This window comes from Trichosurus vulpecula, chromosome 5 (assembly GCF_011100635.1).
Source record: "Trichosurus vulpecula isolate mTriVul1 chromosome 5, mTriVul1.pri, whole genome shotgun sequence".
Taxonomy (NCBI): Eukaryota; Metazoa; Chordata; class Mammalia; order Diprotodontia; family Phalangeridae; genus Trichosurus; species Trichosurus vulpecula.
Window position 1 is genome coordinate 294,321,285 of NC_050577.1, and position 20,065 is coordinate 294,341,349.

The window sequence follows — 20,065 nt, forward strand, 5'->3', positions numbered from 1 at the left end:
AATTAAGTCTTCCCAATATTTTCTGGAACCATCCATTTTGTCGTTTCGAATGGCACAATAATATCCTACTTTGTTAGTTATTCCCCAGTAGACAGATACCCCCTTAGTTCCCAATTCTTTGCTATAACAAAAAGAGCTAACCTAAATATTTTCATACATGTGACCTTTTCCTCTTTTAGGGCAGAGTTCTCAGTGGTATTGTGCAGTAAAAGGGCACAGTTTAGGGACTTTGGGGGCAAGGCTCTAAAACAAAGGTTCCCAAACTTATTTGGCCTCCTGCCCTTTTCCAAAAACAAATTAGTCAGTGCCCCCACCCCGGAAATCTACTTTCTTTAACCCTTTAATGCTTTCTTTGAAATTTGTGTCATTCTAAAAAAAATCCTTTTTTAAAAATGATGAATATTAAATTTAATATAAATTTGTGGGTTTTTTACTGCATTGAAATTTTGATGACACAATATTGTGTCATATAACCGTATAGTATTGTATTGTAAACAAGTCATTACATGCACATATTCCTGGCAATGCATGCTGGACTTCTCGACAATGTGCTACACGGTCATCTGCCAACACTTGCTTGTTAACACCTGTTGCTGGACTTGACCACCGATGAGTTATAACTTGCATTTTGTGTGTTCAGTTGGAAAATAATGTAATCACTACGACTTTAACTCTGTTACACAATAGATGGAACATGTATGAATGGTTTTTCAAAAATTTTTTTTCCTTTATGCTTTCACTGTCCCTTATTTTTATTCAGTGCCACTCAACTGCCCCCGAGGCTACTACTGCCCATCCTGGATCATTCCAGCTCCCGTCAGGGGGCTGGTATTGCTCACTTGGGGAACCTCTGCTCTAAATAGTTTTCCAGAATTTCTATACTGGTTCACAGCTCCACCAACTATACATTAGTCTGTGTCTGTTTATCCACAGCCCCTCCAACAACGATCATCTTCCTTTTTGGTGGTCTTTACCAATCTGATGGATGCGAGACAGAACCTCAGAGTTCCAACCTCAGAACTGCTAGGTAAGATACTACAGGGACACAAGGACAGCAGTGAAAAGGCTCAGTAATTAGTCAGAAATAATATCCAAAGAGAGGCAAGAATAATGCACATGCATCCTATAGCTATACACAAATGTATACCAAACACTATACAAAGAAAACTAGAGAGCTTAATGAAATTGACCACAGAGGTACAACATATTTGGTGGTATGTAAATTCATGACTAAAACATGGGAAAAGGAAGAACATAACATAATTTAAGGTAACGGATTAGGTAAATGGAATAGTCAAATAGCACTGAAAATCAAGAAGCTATATTTCCATCAGGAAAACCAGAAATAGAAGGCAGGAAGCATGGGAGAGGGGGGGGAGCAGAAGCAATGTTGTGGTGGAAGATTACTACCAAACCAGAATGCAGTCTTGGATGCAAAGTTCTAGGAACTGGCTCAGAAGTAGGATATCACAGTGATTGTGTGTAGATGGGTGGCTGTGACCTTTCAACAAGACAGATATCTGCAGCAGTTCTTGCTCTGCTAAGATCAGAGAGAATGATAATCTTTTAAGGATAATTTCACTCTTTAAGGCAAAGGAAGTAACAAGGACCTGGTTCCTTTTTTAAAAATTAGAACTCCTCCTTCCAAAAACCAAAGCTCCTCCTTCTCTCTCCCTACCCTCTACACTGAAAAATTAAGAAAAAAAACCTGTTATAAACATGCATAATCAAAGAAAACAAATTCCCACATTAGCCATGTCATTCATAGGCAGAGCTATATGTTCTTTATGTATGTATGTCTCAATCTACACTGAGTTCATCAGCAGGTGGAGAGCATGTTTGATCATGAGTGGTTGGCGCAGTGTACCTTGTTTGCCTAGTACAACAGCCTTCTGGCTAGCCTGCTGCTCTCCCGGCCTGCAGCTCTTCTCCCTGATCTGTCCCCAATGCCCAGGCTGGCCCTCCGCTCAGGAAGCTCCGGCAGCTCTCTGCTGCCTTCTGCTGCCCAGTCCTAGACTCTAGGTGCAGGCTGGTTTCACATTGCTCCGTGCACCCCAGGACACTTTCCTCTTCTAGTTGAAGTGGCCTGCTCTCAAAGATTGCCTCTGGGTTATTGTATTCAGTTCAGGACACAGTTTTAGGAAGAGAGTTAACAAGCTGGAGAGTGTTCCAAAGGAGAGCAAGCAGTGATGGGCCCTGCCAGATATCTCTTCACATGAGGACTGGTTGAAGGAGCTGAGGTTAGCTGGGGGGGAAAAGAAGTTAGGAGGGGATATCTATTTTCAAATAGCCAAGGGGCTTTCATGTGGAAGACAGATTGGACTAGCCTTGCCTAGCCCAAAACTACTGGAAATGATGCATGAAAATTGCAAAGAGAAAGGTTTCAGCTCTATATACAAAAAGGGAAAACTTGGTAACAATAAGAGCCATTGCAAAAGCAGAAAGAACTGTGCAAGAAGGTCATGAAGGCCAGGGCTGACTACCACTTCATTAGGGCACCGAAGAAGTGGTGCCTGCTTAGGTATGGGGTGGATTAGATGACCTCTGATGTGCCCTCCAACTTGGAGCCTATGATTCCACGGTAACAGCATTTATTCAAAAGATAATTATTTACTAAATGCTTATATACAATGAGTCATGCAAAGCCCTGAGGGAGATGCGAAGACAATTAAGACAGTACTTTCCCTCTAGAAGCTTATACCACACTGAGGGAGATGATATATGTGCAAAAATAAATATAATACCAAGTATAATGGGATGAATCTATAAAAGAGGTATCCCTCTGAGAGTATGGAGGGAGAATAGGCCCTCTTTCCTTGCTCAGGAAGTAGGTGACCTTGTAGTTGCACCATGCGTGAAGAACAGGAAAGGATTTCAACAAGGGGGAACAAGACAGCTCACACAGATCTATCTTCTTGACATCCACAGAACGGGAGGACACACAAGACCGGGGGCGAGGAGGAGGGTGGAGGAAGCAGACCATCCAACATTAATGCATCCAACAGAGACAAAGTGAAATAACTCAGTTCTTATTGCTTCCTTTTTTAACAAAAAAATTAATGAAGGAGAATAGTCTTTCCACATGGTTAAGAAGCCTTTATGGAGATCACTTGAGTATGCTGATACTCTAAATGAGTTCAAGTCGTCTGGCCAGAAAAAAGTACATCCCAGGTTCCTGAGAGAATTTGCAGATGTGGCTGCTGAGTCAGGGGGGAGAGCCTTAAGAATTCATAGTTAAGAAGCTTGAATAATCATGACAAGTGTCCAAGGGCTCAAGATGAGCTTTTACTTCATATTAAAGCTGGTAGCACAGTGAATAGAGCATTGGGCCTGAAATCAGGAAGACCTGGGTTCAGATTTCTGCAAGTCATTTAAACTTCTGAATGCCTCAGTTAACTCAGTAAAAACAGCTTCTCTCCCTCCACGAGTTGTTGTGTTGATCACATGAGCTATTTGTAAGGAGCACAGTGACTGCACAGAATAGGCACTATATGAATGCTTATTCTCCTCCTCCATGACATCTCCTGGCTGCCTCTACACTGCGTTGCCAGCAGTCTAGCTATCACACTCTTTCCCTTCCCCCCACTGGAACCCTGGATTCTGTCCCTGGGACCTTCACCTCTAATAGGAAGAGTTGTTATCTTGTTGTTTTTGTTTTTGGAGGAGGGAAGGCAGGGCAATTGGGGTTAAGTGATTTGCCCAAGGTCACACAGCTAGTAAGTGTCAAGTGTCCGAGGCCGCATTTGAACTCAGGTCCTCCTGACTCCGGGGCTGGTGCTCTACTCACTGCACCACCTAGCTTCCCCTGTTGTTATCTTGTCTTGCCTGAAATGAGGCTTCCATGACATTTCTGAGCCAAGCTGCTGTGCATGTCCAGCCTAGACAAAATTCCACAGTGGACAATGAAGCTGGGAGTTGGTGGGCTCTTTAAACTGAGGCTTGGTGGAGGGAGTGCACTTCATTTCCCTTTCTGCCTCCTCCACTTCTGCTCTGAATGGAGCTGAAGAAAATAACACCAACATGCTCAAATGATCCCGCTTCGGTTGTGTCTTCCCTACAGCAGGGCTATCTTGTGATTCTTCCCTGACCGAATCCTCCCCAAAAACCTTTTCAAACCCGGCTCTTCTCTCCTCAAGACTCCCGCGTCTCCTGCAAAGTTGGAAGACTGAATGTGTTCATACACAAAAGGAATGAAGTTTCTGAAAGGGCCAATGATTCAGGAAGGAAGAAGGCAGTTCATGGAGTAAGATTTTGGAGGAAGGAGGAAGAGAAAGACTAGAAGGTGAGGTGAAAGGATCAGATTTTGTTAAAAAAAAAAAAAGATACTTCCTCTTCTACACAGAAGAAAAGGAAAAGCATCAAGTCCTGGAGAGGTTCTGAAGGGGAATTCTGAGGGGGGTTCTGAGGAACCTTATGGCAAACAGCCATCGAGGAGAAGGCCCAGTACCTGGCTGAGAATGGGAGGAAGAGAGGTGAGGTCAGGAGCTTGGAGGGCCTGGAGAAGGTTTAGGATTGGATTCCACGGCAGGGACCTCAGGGCTTTGGGGTAACACAGTGTACCTACGAGGAGAAAACTATCTAGCTGGATCGGAGTGCAGGGAGAACTAGTACACAGATCAGGGCTTAACTTCTTGTGTCTTGGGTCCCTTTGGCAACCTGGCCAATCTTATAGACTTCTCAGAAGAATGTATTTAAACACTTAAAATACACAGGATTACAGGAAACCAATCATATTGAAATACAAAACATTTTTTAAAAAACAGTTCATGGCTTCCAGGTTGAGACCCCCTGATCTAGAGGGAGTGCCCACAGTACAGGCATTTCGGTCTTCCCAGCAAAGGGTCTGGCCTTAGGTCACTTCCACTCCAGAGAATAACAAGATCAAGCACAGACAGCATTGGTCTAGAACTCTGCAGCTTTATCTAGGTTTTCTCACTGCAGATTCACAACAACCCAGTAAAGTAGGTGCTATTATTATCCCCCTTTTACAGATGAGGAAGCTGAGGCTGAGGGAGGTTAAGTGAACTGCCCAGGGTCTAGGGCTCTATTCACTAAAACCACCTCACAGCCTCCAAGGAGAGGGGAGTAAAAGAATGGAGTTGGGTACTGCAGGCCCAAGCAAACAAAAAGCTAATAAGGTGCAACTTGGGCACCTGCAAGACATGCGCCCTGAGGCGTATCAATGAGCATTCCTGACGTCTCAGCTCTGGCTCCATCAGAAGCTGCATCACCACAAGCATCTGAGATGATTCAAGGCAGCTGAGGAACAGCTGGGAGAACACCGGGTTTGGAGTAAGAAGACCAAGGTCTGATTTCTGCCCCTTGCATCTCCTAGCTCCATGAACACTGGGGTGATGACACCACCTCTGTGAGCCTCCACTTACTTCTTGGTAACTAAGCGGGGGTGGTGGGGGGGAAGGCTGTTATGGTATCTCTCCTATTCACTCCAAATTATTTTACAGATGATAGATATGACCTGCTCTAGTACACCAGTGGCAGCTTCCAGGTGGCCAAACTTCTTTGCTTCCTAAGAAGAGAGAAGGTCCTGAAGAAGCCTTTTACCCGGTGGTTGGGGCTGTTCTGCCTGATGACCTGATGCTCAGGGATGGGCAAAGCCACCAAGGTAGGAAGGGCTGCCTCCCCAGCTCACTGTCTGCAAGGAAGAGCTTCCTCCTTGGGCGCCAAAATAAACTCCTGCAGAGCTGCTTAGCAACAGACCACCTGATTGTGGCCTTCACCTCATGGAAAGTGAATCAAGTAACCAGGACCTCAGGCAGGTGTGAGAGAAAAAAACAACCAAGTCTCATGCAGGGGTTTTCATTAAGAACACAGCTATGGCTTAGCAGCATCGTAAGAGACTGTACTGACCAAAAAATAATGCATTAGTAGAGCCTTTAGATTTCCCAAGGCACCTTGACTCTCATGATCCCAACTGCCTTGAGGTGGGCTGCCTGATTTGGCGGGTGAAGGAACACTGAAGGAAGTAAGGGCGAATGCTCAAAGGCTATGATGGAATGGCTCAGTACAATTTGACTCAAACAGCCTGAGAGATGCACAGCAACAGGAATTGCTTCAAAAGGGTGCACAATACCTCATGCGCACCTGTGCAGAATCATGCTGGAGTAAAGAGGACACACGTGACAGCACCTTGGAGCAGGGCACTCCACTGGTCCCAAAAGATCTGCAAAGCTACTTTCTGAACCACCACAGTCCTCTCACCCTCTACAGCACAATGCTGCCCATTTTGTGAGGCTGAGCTATTTTTAATTGCTAAGGGGTGAAAGGGCTGTCACAGCTGCACCAGCCTGGAGCATCCTGGCAGCCCCTCGTACTACCGGGCCAGGACGGAATCCACCTCCTACCCTGCAACATTGCACAACAGGGAAGGATGGCCAAAAGGGGGACAAAAAACTGCTCCAGAGTCACTGTGTGCACACCTCAGTGTTAACAAATTCCAATTCCATGAGTATTTATTTTTCTCTACCTGGAAATCCTTGTTATTTTAACACCTAGCATTTCATTTCTCACTTTTATGGATTGATATAAGCTTAGCCATTCCCCATGGAAGGTGCTCCTCCTCATCGCTGCCTCTTGGAATCTATATTACCTCTCAAAAACTCAGCTTAGGCAGGATCTTGTGTCCCTAGTGTTTAATGATCTCCACCCTCCTCGGATTTCCTTCCGGTTGCACATACTCTATCTCCTGACAAAAACTTCTTGAAGACAGGCTCTGCTTGTTTCTTTTTGTTCTTATGTTCCCAGTACAAGCACAGTGCACACAGTAGTTGCTTTAAAATGCTATTAAATTGAACTGAATTATTAAGTACCTACTATATATACAAAGTGCTAGAAGAACAGTCATTAAAAAATGACCCTGTCCCTGTCCTCAAGGAGCCAGCATTCTACCAGAACAACAACAAACATGATATGAAATCTCAAATCCATCCAGCTAACGCTTGGGCCAATCAGACTGCTTTTCATCTCCTCAGCAATTCCCTGAAATGAGTACAACCCCTCCAGATTTCACAATACAGACCAAGGCTATAATCAGGAGTCAACAGAGATGGTCTCTTGGGAATTATTTTTGAAGACTTTATTGCCAGCTATGTTTCTACAGGGTTGTCTAACAAGGTACAAATTGTTTTTGTAAAATAGAAAGAATAGTATTTTATATTTACTTAACATTATTTGTCTAAGGAGAAATGAAAGTCTCTGTGTTGTCCTTTGATTTTGAGTGAGAGAGAGATAGGGATGTTTAACATTCATTGGATGATTTTAGATATTATTGATCATAAGAATTATCTAACTGCATTTTATAGCTGTAACACAAGCTATTGAAAATTTAACTGATTTACTCAGATCAGTATTTTGATCAACAATAAAGTACAGGTCTCCTAACCCTGATTTGCTTCCCAGGCTGACAACACTGCTAAGAGGGAGTATGACGACATCATCATCATCATCATTGTCATCATCATCGTCATCACAGCTAACATTTAGAAAGTATTTTCAAGCATTTAAAAGCACTTTTTGTAACTGACCTTATATGATCCTCACAACAACCTTCTAAGTAAGGTAGGTACTGGAGGTATTATTATCAGCCCTAATTTTACAGATAAAGAAACTGAGATTCATCAAGGTTAAGTGACTTGCCCAAAGTCAAAGAGCTGATGGGCATCAGAGGTGGGATCTGAGACCAAGCCTGCCACTCTATTCATGCTGTTACTGATAAATAAAAAATAATCTTCACCTCAAGTGTCTCCATGATTCCCTATTATAGTTTCTGTGGCTTCCTAATATCATCTAACCTTCCAATTAGAGCAGCTAGGCTCCCTTTCTCTTTATGGTCAGGTCACGTGGGCTCCCCTTTCTCCTGAGCTATTCCTATCACCATCAAAACCCCAGCCTCCACACACATAGACTCCTATTCTTATTCAATTGGCTTTTTTTAAGAGCTGACATAACGCATATTGGCTGACATAATGCAGGACTCCTTGACAGAGCTCAAGGAAATGTCTCCTAATATGGAAGATGATCAGAAAGCTTGGCAGAGGTTTTTGTTAAGGGTCAGAACTTACATTATTCACTGCTATCAGAAACGCACATACATGGGTTGATGTCTTAGCCACAATGTGTAATGATAAGAATAAGAAAAACATAGGAAAGAATAGAGGAATGAGGTGGGGAGGGGGGGAACAGGAGGCAGGGGGCGAGTACATGGAGGGATGATGACCGATTACGCAAGAGCCTCAGAATTTATTTTAGATTCTTATCTTTTTCTGTTGAAATGGAAGGCAAAGATTGGCTTCTGGTTAATGACCACTCAAAAAAGTTATTTGGAAGTATAGCAACAATGCACCTTGTGTTCATAACCCTAGGAATGAAGTCATGCTTAGGTGAATTTATCCAACAGCCTCAAAATGTACTATCTTCAGATAAGTCTTCAATCTATCAAGTCAACAAATTGTTATTAACTATAAAGACCAATGCTGGACACAGGACACAAACATGAAAAAAAAATTCTGCCCTCAAGAAGCTTGCACTTAAAAAGGACTTAATACACACAAATAAACATGATACAAGGTAGACTTTGAGGGAAGTACAAAAGAAATCTAGACAAATGCTCTAGGACAATCTAGGGAGTGAGAGATCTCTTTCAGCAGAAGCCATGGAGGGAGGGGCTTCATGACTTTGAAGTCTAACTTTGAAAGATAAGAAGGAATTTAAAAGCTGGAAAATAAAAGACTGTGTTTTAGGCACGGGTGCATGGGGAAAGTAAGCCCATGCAAATGCACAGAGGAGGGAAACTACAGGTTAGGCTCAAGGAACAGCTAAATTGCCAGAAGTTGAGTTTAAATGAACTCATGAGTTATGTGAAGTAAAGCTGGGAAGCTGGTTAGATCCTATGCTATCTTCCTGTAGTTAGGTTATTTGTGGAGTTATACAGCTCATTTAGAAGAACCAGAGGTTTCTATTAGGCCTCAACTTCTAGAGATATTATAAAGGTTTACCAACAGACTTATGTTCTTTATAGAAAGGAATGGCTTAAAGTTTTCTTTTTAAACATTAAGAATTCCAAACCTGCTAGGCTGGTAGACTGTAACCTCTTTGAGGGAAGGGACTGTTTTTGCGGGGAGTGAGGGTGGGGTAGAGGGGAGGTGGTTTTGGTCACTCCAGCACCTAATGCAGGGCCTAGCATATAGGAAATTAATCAATTGTTATTAAATCAGTCTTCTAGGGAGATGTATGGAAAACACAGTCTGAGAAGATCTGGAGGGAGGTCATAGATTCACTGCAATATTATTGAAGAAGTACAAGAAAAGATCATCTCCCTTGTGTGCTGAAATATTATTGGCCAAAGGGGAAGGGCACAATGGTAAGCACTTTTATGTAAAAAATTCCTATTATGTCCAACGTCAAGTAAAAAGAAAATTGAAAGCATTAGCAGATTAAATTCATCCCCATGCAACAGAAGCTTCCACCCTAGGCTCTTTATTAGGAGTCTAAATCTTAACAAGTGGCTTAGGAGTTGGATAAAAGCTCTCATTGGGATAATCTGTTAGTGGGCAATCCATGCTACGGAGAAGGTAATAAAACAATTTTCAATGAGAATTGAGCCTATGGTAGTTACATAATGAGGTCTTCATCTCTAGAGTTATACTACAGAAGACTAAACCGTCACATACTTTTAAGTATAATGATACATAACTTGCTACTACTAACATTACTTGAGTCAATCAACATTCGGAAATGCTCAATCCACCCAATGTTATGATTACTTACATTTACTTTTTAAATTATAGATGCAGAAAATGTCAATGGTTTTTATAAGAAAAATAGGTAATGCCAGCCCCCAAACTGGACCCCATGCCTCTAAGCTCTGTTTCTTTCTGAGACTAAAGCTCCAACCACAGGTGGCTCGGGAGAGGGGTAAGAATGCCAGCTAGGGGAGGCCAGGCCTGGCTTTGAGTCTAAGCTCTGCCATTCAGTGCCAAGCCATTTAAGTCTCTTAGTGCCTCAGTTTCCTCATCTGTAGCTTGCACAACTTGCACAGAAATAGCTTTGAGAAAAGCACTCTGTAAAATTCGAAACCTTCTAGAAATGAGTGGTCTGCCAGGGTCAGACTCACTGTGCAGAGAGCGGCTTATCTGCTTAGTGGGCTGTGAAGAAATGGATACATTTGGTATTTTCCTGAGAAACAGCCTGAAACAGAGTAAGAAGGCAAATGACCCGGGCAACTTTGTGAAGCCAATCTAACTGGCTCTTCATGCGCACATCCTGAAGAATGAGAACTGTGTGAGGTTTCTTGGGTTATATGTGACAGCGATGAAGTGAATCGTTTGCCCATGCCATCCTCTGCCTTGTAAGTCACATACCGTCAGAGCTCCATTCTGCGTGCTGGCGGTGTTAGTATTCTGTTCTCCATGCGTTTGTGTACCTCCGTAAAGCGTCAGGTTATGCTCACTGGTCTGGCCTGCGTAGTCCTGAGTGTGTGGTACCCCATACTCGGTGGGAATTCCATTCTGTGGAGGTGGTGGAAATGGGATGGTGGTAAATGGCTGAACCATGGCGTCAGGAGTGGCTGTTGGCTCCTGGTTACCCTAGAAGAGGCAGAATGGGAGAAAGGAAAAGAAAGGGAAAGGTGATTTAAAATGGTAGAAAAGGCCAGAGCCCCGGTTTGTTAAGTTCTAGAGTGAGTCCCAGAGCCCTCCAACCTTCTCTGACAACTTCAACCAACCAAAATACTTACTCTGTTGCTCTGGGGTGGCAGACCAGAACACACCTGGGGTTCATATGTGTTTTTGCCAATTTCTTACTGGACAGAGTTGGAACCAGGTTAAGGTTAACAAATACCTGAAGGCCAAATATTTATACCCTCTACAGAAACCCCTTCTCCCCAAATACATCCCAATAACTTCACTAATAGCAAGGTAGAGGGAGACCCATTACTGAGCTGAAATTACGAGTGAGATAGCAATTCTCTGTTTTCTGGGTACACTTTCCACTGCTGGCCTTTTTTAAACAAAGTCAAAAGGAAACTAATTTCAGTCAAAAAATATTTATAAAGCACCTACTATGTGCCAGATACTGTGCCAAGCTCTGGGGATGCGAATATGGGGGGTGGGGGGGGGAGAAGAATGACAGCCACTTCTCCCAAGGAGCTTACAATCTAAGCCCACAACAAGAAGCAGGGAAGGAGGCACTGTGTAGAAGTCTGGAAGAGAAGACCCAGAGTAGAGCAGTGGTGAGTGGTGAGGCTTGGAGCCATTCTGAGTTGGGCTTCTTCCTGGAGTTCATGGCTCCCCTCTTCAATCAGGGGGACACAGGATCATCAGTTAATGGCAGCATTTCTGTCCTCTCAGTTCATAGATACTGAATGGGAAAAGCTCTTAAGAACCTAACAGTCTCATTCTGCCACTTCTACCTATGGATGCCAGCAGAAGCCAGGTTAAAAAGGGCAAAAGAGTCCATCACAATTCAGTGGGAGGACGCATTCAAGCAGGCTCTTTTCTCTCTATGGTGAACGTCCGCAAAGTAAGAAGAATCCCCAGGAAGAGAAGGTGTGGCTATGGAGGGCAGCCACAGAAATGAGATAGCTACCTGTCTGTCCGGTGAGCTTCTCAAGAACAAGTCCAGTTACCATAACAACAGCATCAGGGCAAGGACAGTCAGCCATGCCTTAATCAATGGGTACTTTACCTCTGGATGAAATACAAGCAGGAAAGGTTGGTTTTCTCCCTCTCTTTGTCTGCATGCTCCTTCTTGCTCATCCCACTCCCATCCCCAATTCAATTCTCTGGCATCTAATGTTTCCTTCAGGTCCTTCAGAGGTTATCAAGTCCAATTCATTCATTTTACAGATGCGGAAACACAGACCCGAAAAGATTAAGTGACTTACTCAAGGTCATACAGGTAGGACATGTGATTTGAACCCAAGACTTCTGGCTCTTAATTCAAATCTAGCATTGAAATAATATGAAATATTAAATTAAGACAAGAATTTGGGGGCCAAAAGAGAAATAAAACTCAACAAAAAACTGTCAAAGAGGACCTTAAGCCTTTTAGGAACAGGGTTCAAGGAAGAGAAAAAAATATAGATTTTAAAATTTCAAGATAGCGACTTAGTTGAAGTTTCTTTTTAAATTTATTTGTAGGTCAGGAATTTTGAGAGAGGGTTTCTCTTGACAGAAAACACTTGAGGGTACTACTCTCCATCTCACAGGCATACAGTACCTCATTCATAGCCAGAGGGGAGTAGGTCACTTTCTCCTTGAGCCATTACCTCTTTAACTACAAAAATGAGAAGTTGATGATCTCCAAAATCCCTGGCAGTTCTAGACTCCTAAAACTCGAAAAGAGAAGCTTTTCCGAATTCCCAAAGCCAAGCTCTATGCAGCTCATTCCTCAATGCACAAGCTCTGGACATTTCCTTTTGGTGTACGTAAAATGGCCAGCTTCCCAGATCTGGGAATGATAAAGAATTTCCAAATACTTTTTCTCCCATCACCCCCACTCGACCCTCTTGCTCCCGCTCACTCAGCTGACTGTCTTCAGGTGGGGTTTTGGGTCTGGTAGAACCTGCTTACCAAAACTCCCCCTTTCACAGTTGTGCTTCTCCTCATCAAACTACTCTTATTTCACTCCAAAAAAGGCAAGGCTGTGTTTTGCTTAAGGTTCAAGTCTTGTGACTCCTGCATAGTTTTAGGACATCTTCTTTCTGTTAATAGGAGGCAGAGAAGGTCAAAGACTTTTAAAATGTTAGCAGTCAAACACTTCTTGCTCTGTTTATAAACTGAGGAGTTAAGGGAAGTAATGTACAGAGACCCTGGGTACATATCCCTTGGTTTCCTCCCAATCATGAGCATAATTTCTTTCAGACAAGGCACTAATTATCCTCCTCTCTCTCTCAGCCCTAATTATCTTCCTCTCTCAACCCATGGCATCCCACCGAGAGCACCAGGACAATGGATTTGGAGCAGGACTCTCCAAACAGCACCCTTGGCTTTCAACATTAACTTGGTGCTCATTAAACTGATACTCCCCCAAACAAAAGGCTTCAAAGGAGGGGAATGAGCTCCCTCAATTTTTTGAAAAAGAGGCTTCTTCTAGCCTAACTGCATTACAGCCACTCTGGGAGTAATGCAACTTGCTCCTCAGAAAAATTCAGTGGAAAATGATTATAAAGATGCCAGGGTAAGGCGCAAAGAACACTGTACCTATGTGCTAATGCTGGATTTTAGACTACTCTTTCTCCTCCCCATGCCACTAAAGCAATAAAGTAGAGATGAGAGTAGAGGTGATTCCAAGTGAATAAAAATGCAGCTCTTAATGACCTACAATTGCCCCATTACAATCCTCATATTTTGCCATTGCTAACATCATATTATGGAGTGACTTTAATCTTCAAAGCATTTTACAAGAAAATTAATTCTCATTATCCCACCCTGTGGAGGAGATAAATATTATCTTCACTTTGTAGAAGGGTAAAGTTTTGGTAGTGAGGTCAGCCAGCAGTGACTGACTCTCTATGGTTTCCAGCAAATATTTACCATCATTTAAATTTCTCTTCCTTCAAAGTCCCCTAGCCCCATCACATCCTTCTTATTCTCCAGCACGGTCCAAAACCATGAGATTTGAGATTTACCACAGTTATAACTCTGGTACACAACTGTGATGGGCAAAACCATCAAGGACACTGGGGAAAGGACCCAGACTTTCCCCTCTTTTATCAAGGTGCCTGTGGCCCCTGTATGTATAACTGAGATATTGCATGACCAACCAGTACCAGGTGAATCTGATACTGGCAAAATGAGGGGTTGGGAGACGCAGATCCTGACTTTGAATCTCCTGGTCCTCAGTTTCCTCATATGTAAAATGAAGGACTAGATGATCTCTAAGGTCCCTTCCAGTTGCAGATTTATGGTCTTATGAACCTGTAGCTCAAGTGACACAAGTCTGTGTGACTTGTGTAAACTGGAAGGGCAGGTGGCCCATGTAGGTACGTACACAGCAAGAGATGCCAGGGTACTTTAGCAGAGCCAATCTGCTTCACGTGAATGTACAGACATGTTATGGTCACTTATAGGTAATATTAGATAAGTGACATGTGCAGGATTCTTTCCTTCCCCCAATTCCTAAGGATTACTGCCCCAGGAGTCACCCTGACTCATGACCTGGGTGACCTTGGGCAGTTCTCAAGACTGATCTATAAGGACCTTGCTGTTCTGGCTCCCCAGGGCCGACAATTTATCCAGGCACGAAAGTAGCTTCCCTTTTGCTCATCCTTCGTTTGACCAAATGGCCACAGCCCCCAAAGGAACCAAGGACCTGGTTTTTCATGTTTGCTCCAACACTAGTCCTCACTAGTCCTTTATCACTTTAGCTGCTTTGTAGCATCTTTACTTTTGCCTAAAAGCTTTGTAACAACAGCAAAAAATGGTAATCAAGCTTCACTGTATATGGGAAAGGGAACTGTTTTGATTGTTTTATATAAAGAAGAAATTTATCGACATCCATGAAATTTTATAAAGCGAATAAAAGTCACATCTGGCATCTATTTGGCAATCTATTCTACAACCAACAGAAAATCAAGAGTCTATTCCCAAATCTTGCTTTAAATCTCTTATGTAACCTGAAAACAAAACACCTCTATCAAGCTGGACTTGTTCCACCTGTACTCCTGATATTCCAGTATTAGTTTTTCAGACAACATTTTAAAATTTAATTCCAATCTTATTCTCAAAAATGCCCAAATACAAAGATGAAAGGAACACAACCTCTGTGAAATTTTCTTATTAAGAGGCTTGAAAACATTTAACTAAGTGATCAAAAGAAATAATCACTAAAACCCAACCATTCAGCTTCTCGTAGGCAACATAAAACAAATGGCCTTCTACCCCCTCCCCTCAACCCCATCTACAACTCACTCCCAACCAGCCTCAGTTTCAATTAAAATGGGGCAAAAGTTATTGCTTCTGAACACACAATCCTGGTCCTGGCTGGGAGGAGATGACCATGGCAACCATGCCCCCTTCTCCTCCCATCAGATACCATACACTTTAACCCCTCCTGGCCTGGAAGGGAGTTACTTAACAAGCCTAGGGGGAAAAAGCAATTAATGCATTTACACTGTGTAAAAATCGGTCATGTTGCACACAATGTTTTGTTCAGCTAACTCGTTTTCAGTAAACCAGCATTTCTCTCCATTCATTTATCATCAAGGTCAATCTTCTCAAAAAATCCTCTCCTGTATAGCACATTTACACATGTGTGATTGGAAATCTGTTTATACAAGGTAAGCACACATTTCTGCATTTCTTTTTGCTTTCCTGGGAGCATCCCTCTCAACAAGTTCATCAGGTGGGATTGTAGTCAAAGCCGTAAGGCAAGTCACAAACCTAAGCTCCTGAAATCACTTTGTAGGTGATTAGGTCACTAATACTCCAATTAAAGCCCTTTCTCAGGTTCAGGTTACCCAAGAATAACTTCCTTAGGTGAAGGTACATGTTTAGTGAGATAACACAATTAAATACAGTCAGACTGTAGGAAATTTTCAGTTTTGGTAAAAAGTTTTGTACAAAAAAGGGGAATTTATTGAACTACAGCTTTTTTTTTTTTTGCCAATTTACGAAAAAGTAGGGCAAATGCAAGGAGACAAACTATAAACATTACTTTAAAAAAAAGGAAGATCCTACATCTTCTTGTGAATTCCCCAGTGCAGCCTACCACAGACACAGAAGGCATTCATTTGTAAAAAGGAGGGTGGGAAAGCCCCCAAACCTCTTGCTATCTCTTTCTGGCCCAATACCATGCTCTAACTAGAGGCCCTTGGAGCTGCCTGTTCTAAACTAATGAGCAGGCTGGTGAGAAGGTTTTCTTGGTGTCCATCTCTATAGGTTTGGAGATGATCCAATTCACTTCATTTATTCAGGAGAGGAGGAAAATCTCCATCAAGCCCTAGATTAAAAGTCAGCAGGCATAAGCTCACCAGGAGAGAAGGCACTGAATCCCCCTTTTTCTGGTGAAAATGGCAAATACTACTGGAGGCTGAAGATGTAATCTTCCTCTCGAAAATGAAGAATGGTTTAGTACAGTTGAGCTACCTCAAAATCCAGAAATTAGATTGAAGTGATGTCACAAATTATTTTGCATTTAAACTAAATGTCTTTCTTTTGCATGCTTTAAAAAATGACTTTGGAAGAGATTGAAGGAAATAGGAGAGGCCAGCTGGTGACAAATGAACACCTTAAGACTAAACCTTTGAAAATTTCAGGGTTAAAAAAAGTAGGGGGAAAATTAGGTGGTTTTTTTTTATATCCCCCACCCCCCAACCTACCCCCAGCCTGGGTAAATTATTTTCCTCCTGCCTATTATCTGTTCAGCACTTGTTTGATGGCTTGGAATTGCTGTAGAAAAAAACAGAGCCTCTCTTTTTCCATTAGCCCAATGCAGTGCTGAGTTTAGGGTTTGCTGGCCACAAGATATGTGGGAAAGAGGAAGGAACTCCAATTCCAGGCTATGCAAATGGCCAGCACTCACTGTCAGTAGCATCCCTAACTCTAGACGCATATAACATTCACTCAGTCAAAGGAGAGGGTTGTGAATAATGAGGAATAGCAAAAAATACTGTCGACTGGCCTCCAGTCAGGGCTAAAATGTCTACAGGTTTTCCCTCCTCTAAGTCAGCCCCTCAGAGACTCATCTGTTTCATCAAAGCCTCAGTTCTCTGCCTCCATCCTTCTGGGAATGGTCCTGCCCCACCACGCACACAATATTCACTGTCTCAGAGGGGAAGTCTTGACAGAGCTTGCTCACTGAACTGAACAAACACCTCAATTAGCAAAGGGAGCTGGGGGAAGGGTGGTAAGCTACATGACACAATCTACTGGTAGCCCAAGCATTATTTGTTCTGTAGGAATGGAACATTGGCAGACACTTGTCCATTTCCTTCAGAGAAAGGAAATCAAAATGTTCCTCTACACCCAGTGAGGGGGTCAGCAAGAACACAGGAGTGAAAAAGAGAAATGCTTCAGGGGAAGCTAGGTGGCACGGTGATTAGAGCACCATCCCTGGAGTCAGGAGGACCTGAGTTCAAATATGGCCTCAGACACTTGACACACTTACTAGCTGTGTGACCTTGGACAAGTCACTTAACTCCAATTGCCCTGCCTTCCCCCCTCTAAAAAAGAGACAGAAATGCTTCAGATTTTTCATAAGAAAAGTACTAAGATTTTATATATATAATGTCTTCTAGGCCATAAAATGCCCACATTAGGTCAGAATAATCCATCCCCTCTATCGGAATAAGGACAGGGACTGGAAATGATGTTTCAATGGTATAAGGAAATTTCTTCTACCAATGCAAGGTGGCAGTTTCTCTTCACCTTACAGCCCTGAGAGGTTAAGTGACTGGATCGGCTGGAGTCACAGAGCCACCATGAGTCAGGTCAAACTTAGTCCCAGATCTCCCTGGCTCTCAGGCTGCCTCTATACTCGCTAGACTGCCCTGACACACATCTTGAAACATACATGACTGGTCACCTAAGCTCTGTCCTCGGAGGAGGGATGTGCTCCCTGCTCAAAGGCTACCCAGCCAGCACGAGTTTTCTTCCCAAAGTGTGTGAATCGCTTCTTTTTTGAGCAAAATGAGCTACTCCCTTTTGCTACAGCAGCAAATCCTGATCTAATAGGTCTACTTCTGCTCTTTCAGAACTCTAGCAAAAACTTTTCTCCCCACAAGGTTAAATAGCTGTGTCCATGGAATCATCTACCTCAACTTAGAAGCATCAGTTAAGAGTCAGAAGTCTCTTGTCTTCCCTAGACATGGAAAAGAGGTCTCTAAATTCCAATATAGGAAGCATTATATAGAAATTATTCCACAATTAACATAGGAGACATGGCACTTAACTTGACCATTTCCAGGGTGTTTCAAGGACAGAAAAGCAGAAGGTACAGATGAGGAAGTATTTTCCCATATAAAGAAGACTACTCTTGTTTCAGAGTTTATGAAACAAGTACAACCAGATGGCTCCAGAGAATAGGTAGTAGGATGCTGGTAAACAAAAGAAATCCAAGACTAATCACCTCCTTGATCCATAACAAATTCACACCTTCATGAGGCACTCAAGTCATGGCCCTTCCAAGTATGAAAAAGGGCGCACTTCAGAAATCCCAGGATGAGGATTTCTGTTCTACTAGGCTGAAGGGGTGTGAACTCCTCTGAGAAAGCTACCCCAACTCTGGACAGTGTTGGAGAGAAAGTTCTCCATTGCAGAGTGGGGTGACATCAAGCTTTGCTCAGTCACTTCCATCCATTCAAAGATAAGTACATTCAACTGGAAGGAGCCTGGCAGAGGGGAAACAGCTGCCTTTGGGATAAGAGGAGTGAGATGCATTCCCAAGATCTGGCTTGCCCTCTCTGGGAGGTCTTGTGCATATTCCCCTTTCTGGGATTGAGAGGGTTGGACACAATGACCTTGGAGGCATTCTCCAGTTGGAGAGCCAGGAACCTCACCCATGCCTGGGTGCATATCTAAGGGGGGGGGGGAGGGAGAGGGAGATGGGGAGGGAGGAGGGAAGGGAGAGGGAAGGGGGAAGGAGAGAGAAAGAGGGAGAGGGAGAGAGGGAGGGAGGGAGGGGGAGAGAGAGGGAGGGAGGGAGGGAGAGAGAGAGGGAGGGAGGGAGGGGGAGAGAGGGAGGGAGGGAGAAGGAGGGAGAGGGAGAGAGGGAGGGAGGGAGAGAGAGAGGGAGAGAGAATGCTCACATGCATGTGTGCATTTAAGTTTAGAGGAGAAGAAAAAAATAGGTGTGGTGACCACAAGAGTTAGGACACTACTCAGATCCTATTGTACTTTTATAAATGCCTCTCACAAATTCATGACATCCCCACAAGCATCTACAGGTTCCAAAGAACTGATCAAAGGAATCAGGAATGTTATAAAGTTTACTATTTAATTACAGACAACTAGCAAATATTTGAGTTTTAAAAGTACTTCAGAAATCATGTAATCTAACCCCATCATTACCCAGATAAGGAAACTGAGGCCCAGAGAGGGGAAGAACCTACCCATAGTCACACAGTGGTAAGAAGAGGTGATTCCAATTCTTAGTCACTGATAGCTCACATTTATTTACCCTTTAAGGTTCATAAAGGACTTTTACATATATTATCTTACTTGATCCTTGAGAGCAGGGTTTGTCTTGCCTTTCTTTGTGTTGCCTGCATCGGCACAGTGCCTGGCAGACAGTAGGCACCTAATAAATGCTTACTGACTGTAGGGAATACCAAAAAAGATATTAGTTCACTACATGGGCCATGACATCACCAGCATTTTTTGCTTATAAATCCTTAGATAACCAAATAACTTCCCTTGTTCTGCCAGGGGCCCAGGCCAACCTTAATGCAATAATAACCAGCTGACAAATGGCTATCACTATAGTAGGTCAAAAAGCAAAGCGAGTAACATAGTTTCTCCTCAAGTAATTTCATGGGGAAATTTGAGGACACAAAATCTGCAAAATGATGCAGATATTGTACACCTGTTTTTCATTCAAACATTCACTCCGTGGCAGTGAGGCAGCACAGACTGTTGGGAGTCAGGAAGACCTGAATTCAGATGCTGCCTCAGATACTTCCTGGCTGTGTGACCCTGGCAAGTCATTTAACATTTCTCAGCCTCGGTTTTCTCAGCTGTAAAATGGGGATGATAATAAGAGCACCAATCTCCCAAGGTTGTGAGAATCGAATAAGATACTTGTAAAATACTTTGCAAATCTTAAAAAAAAAAAGCCCTCTAGAAAGGCTAGCTATTATTTTTATTGTTAGCATATGCAAGGCACTGTGGTGAGTGATGTGAAGCCCGCCAAGCAAGGAAGACACAAGTTCCCCCCTCAAGAGGACCCCACTCTGCCATACAAGGAAGAACGAAGCAGGATCCACAAGGACCTAGGCTGCAAGCACTGCTCGGGGAGTCTGAGAGAGGGAAGATCCACCTGGGCAGCAGGGATCTCAGGAAGTCTTCACCAAAGACTCCAGTTTCCTGAATGAGAGGCGGCCCCTGGCACG

The 20,065-nt window shown here is 43.2% G+C and overlaps 1 protein-coding gene across 10 annotated transcripts in view; it reads right to left on the bottom strand.

Moving 5' to 3' along the window:
* The window catches only part of RBFOX2 (RNA binding fox-1 homolog 2), a 316,535-nt gene that overhangs the window by 65,403 nt on the left and 231,067 nt on the right, over nucleotides 1–20,065 (bottom strand). For all 10 annotated transcript variants that reach the window (XM_036760986.1, XM_036760987.1, XM_036760984.1 and 7 more), the window contains one exon: nucleotides 10,377–10,601. In XM_036760986.1, the coding sequence (XP_036616881.1) occupies nucleotides 10,377–10,601 (225 nt within the window). The remainder of the gene's footprint in view (nucleotides 1–10,376; nucleotides 10,602–20,065) is intronic.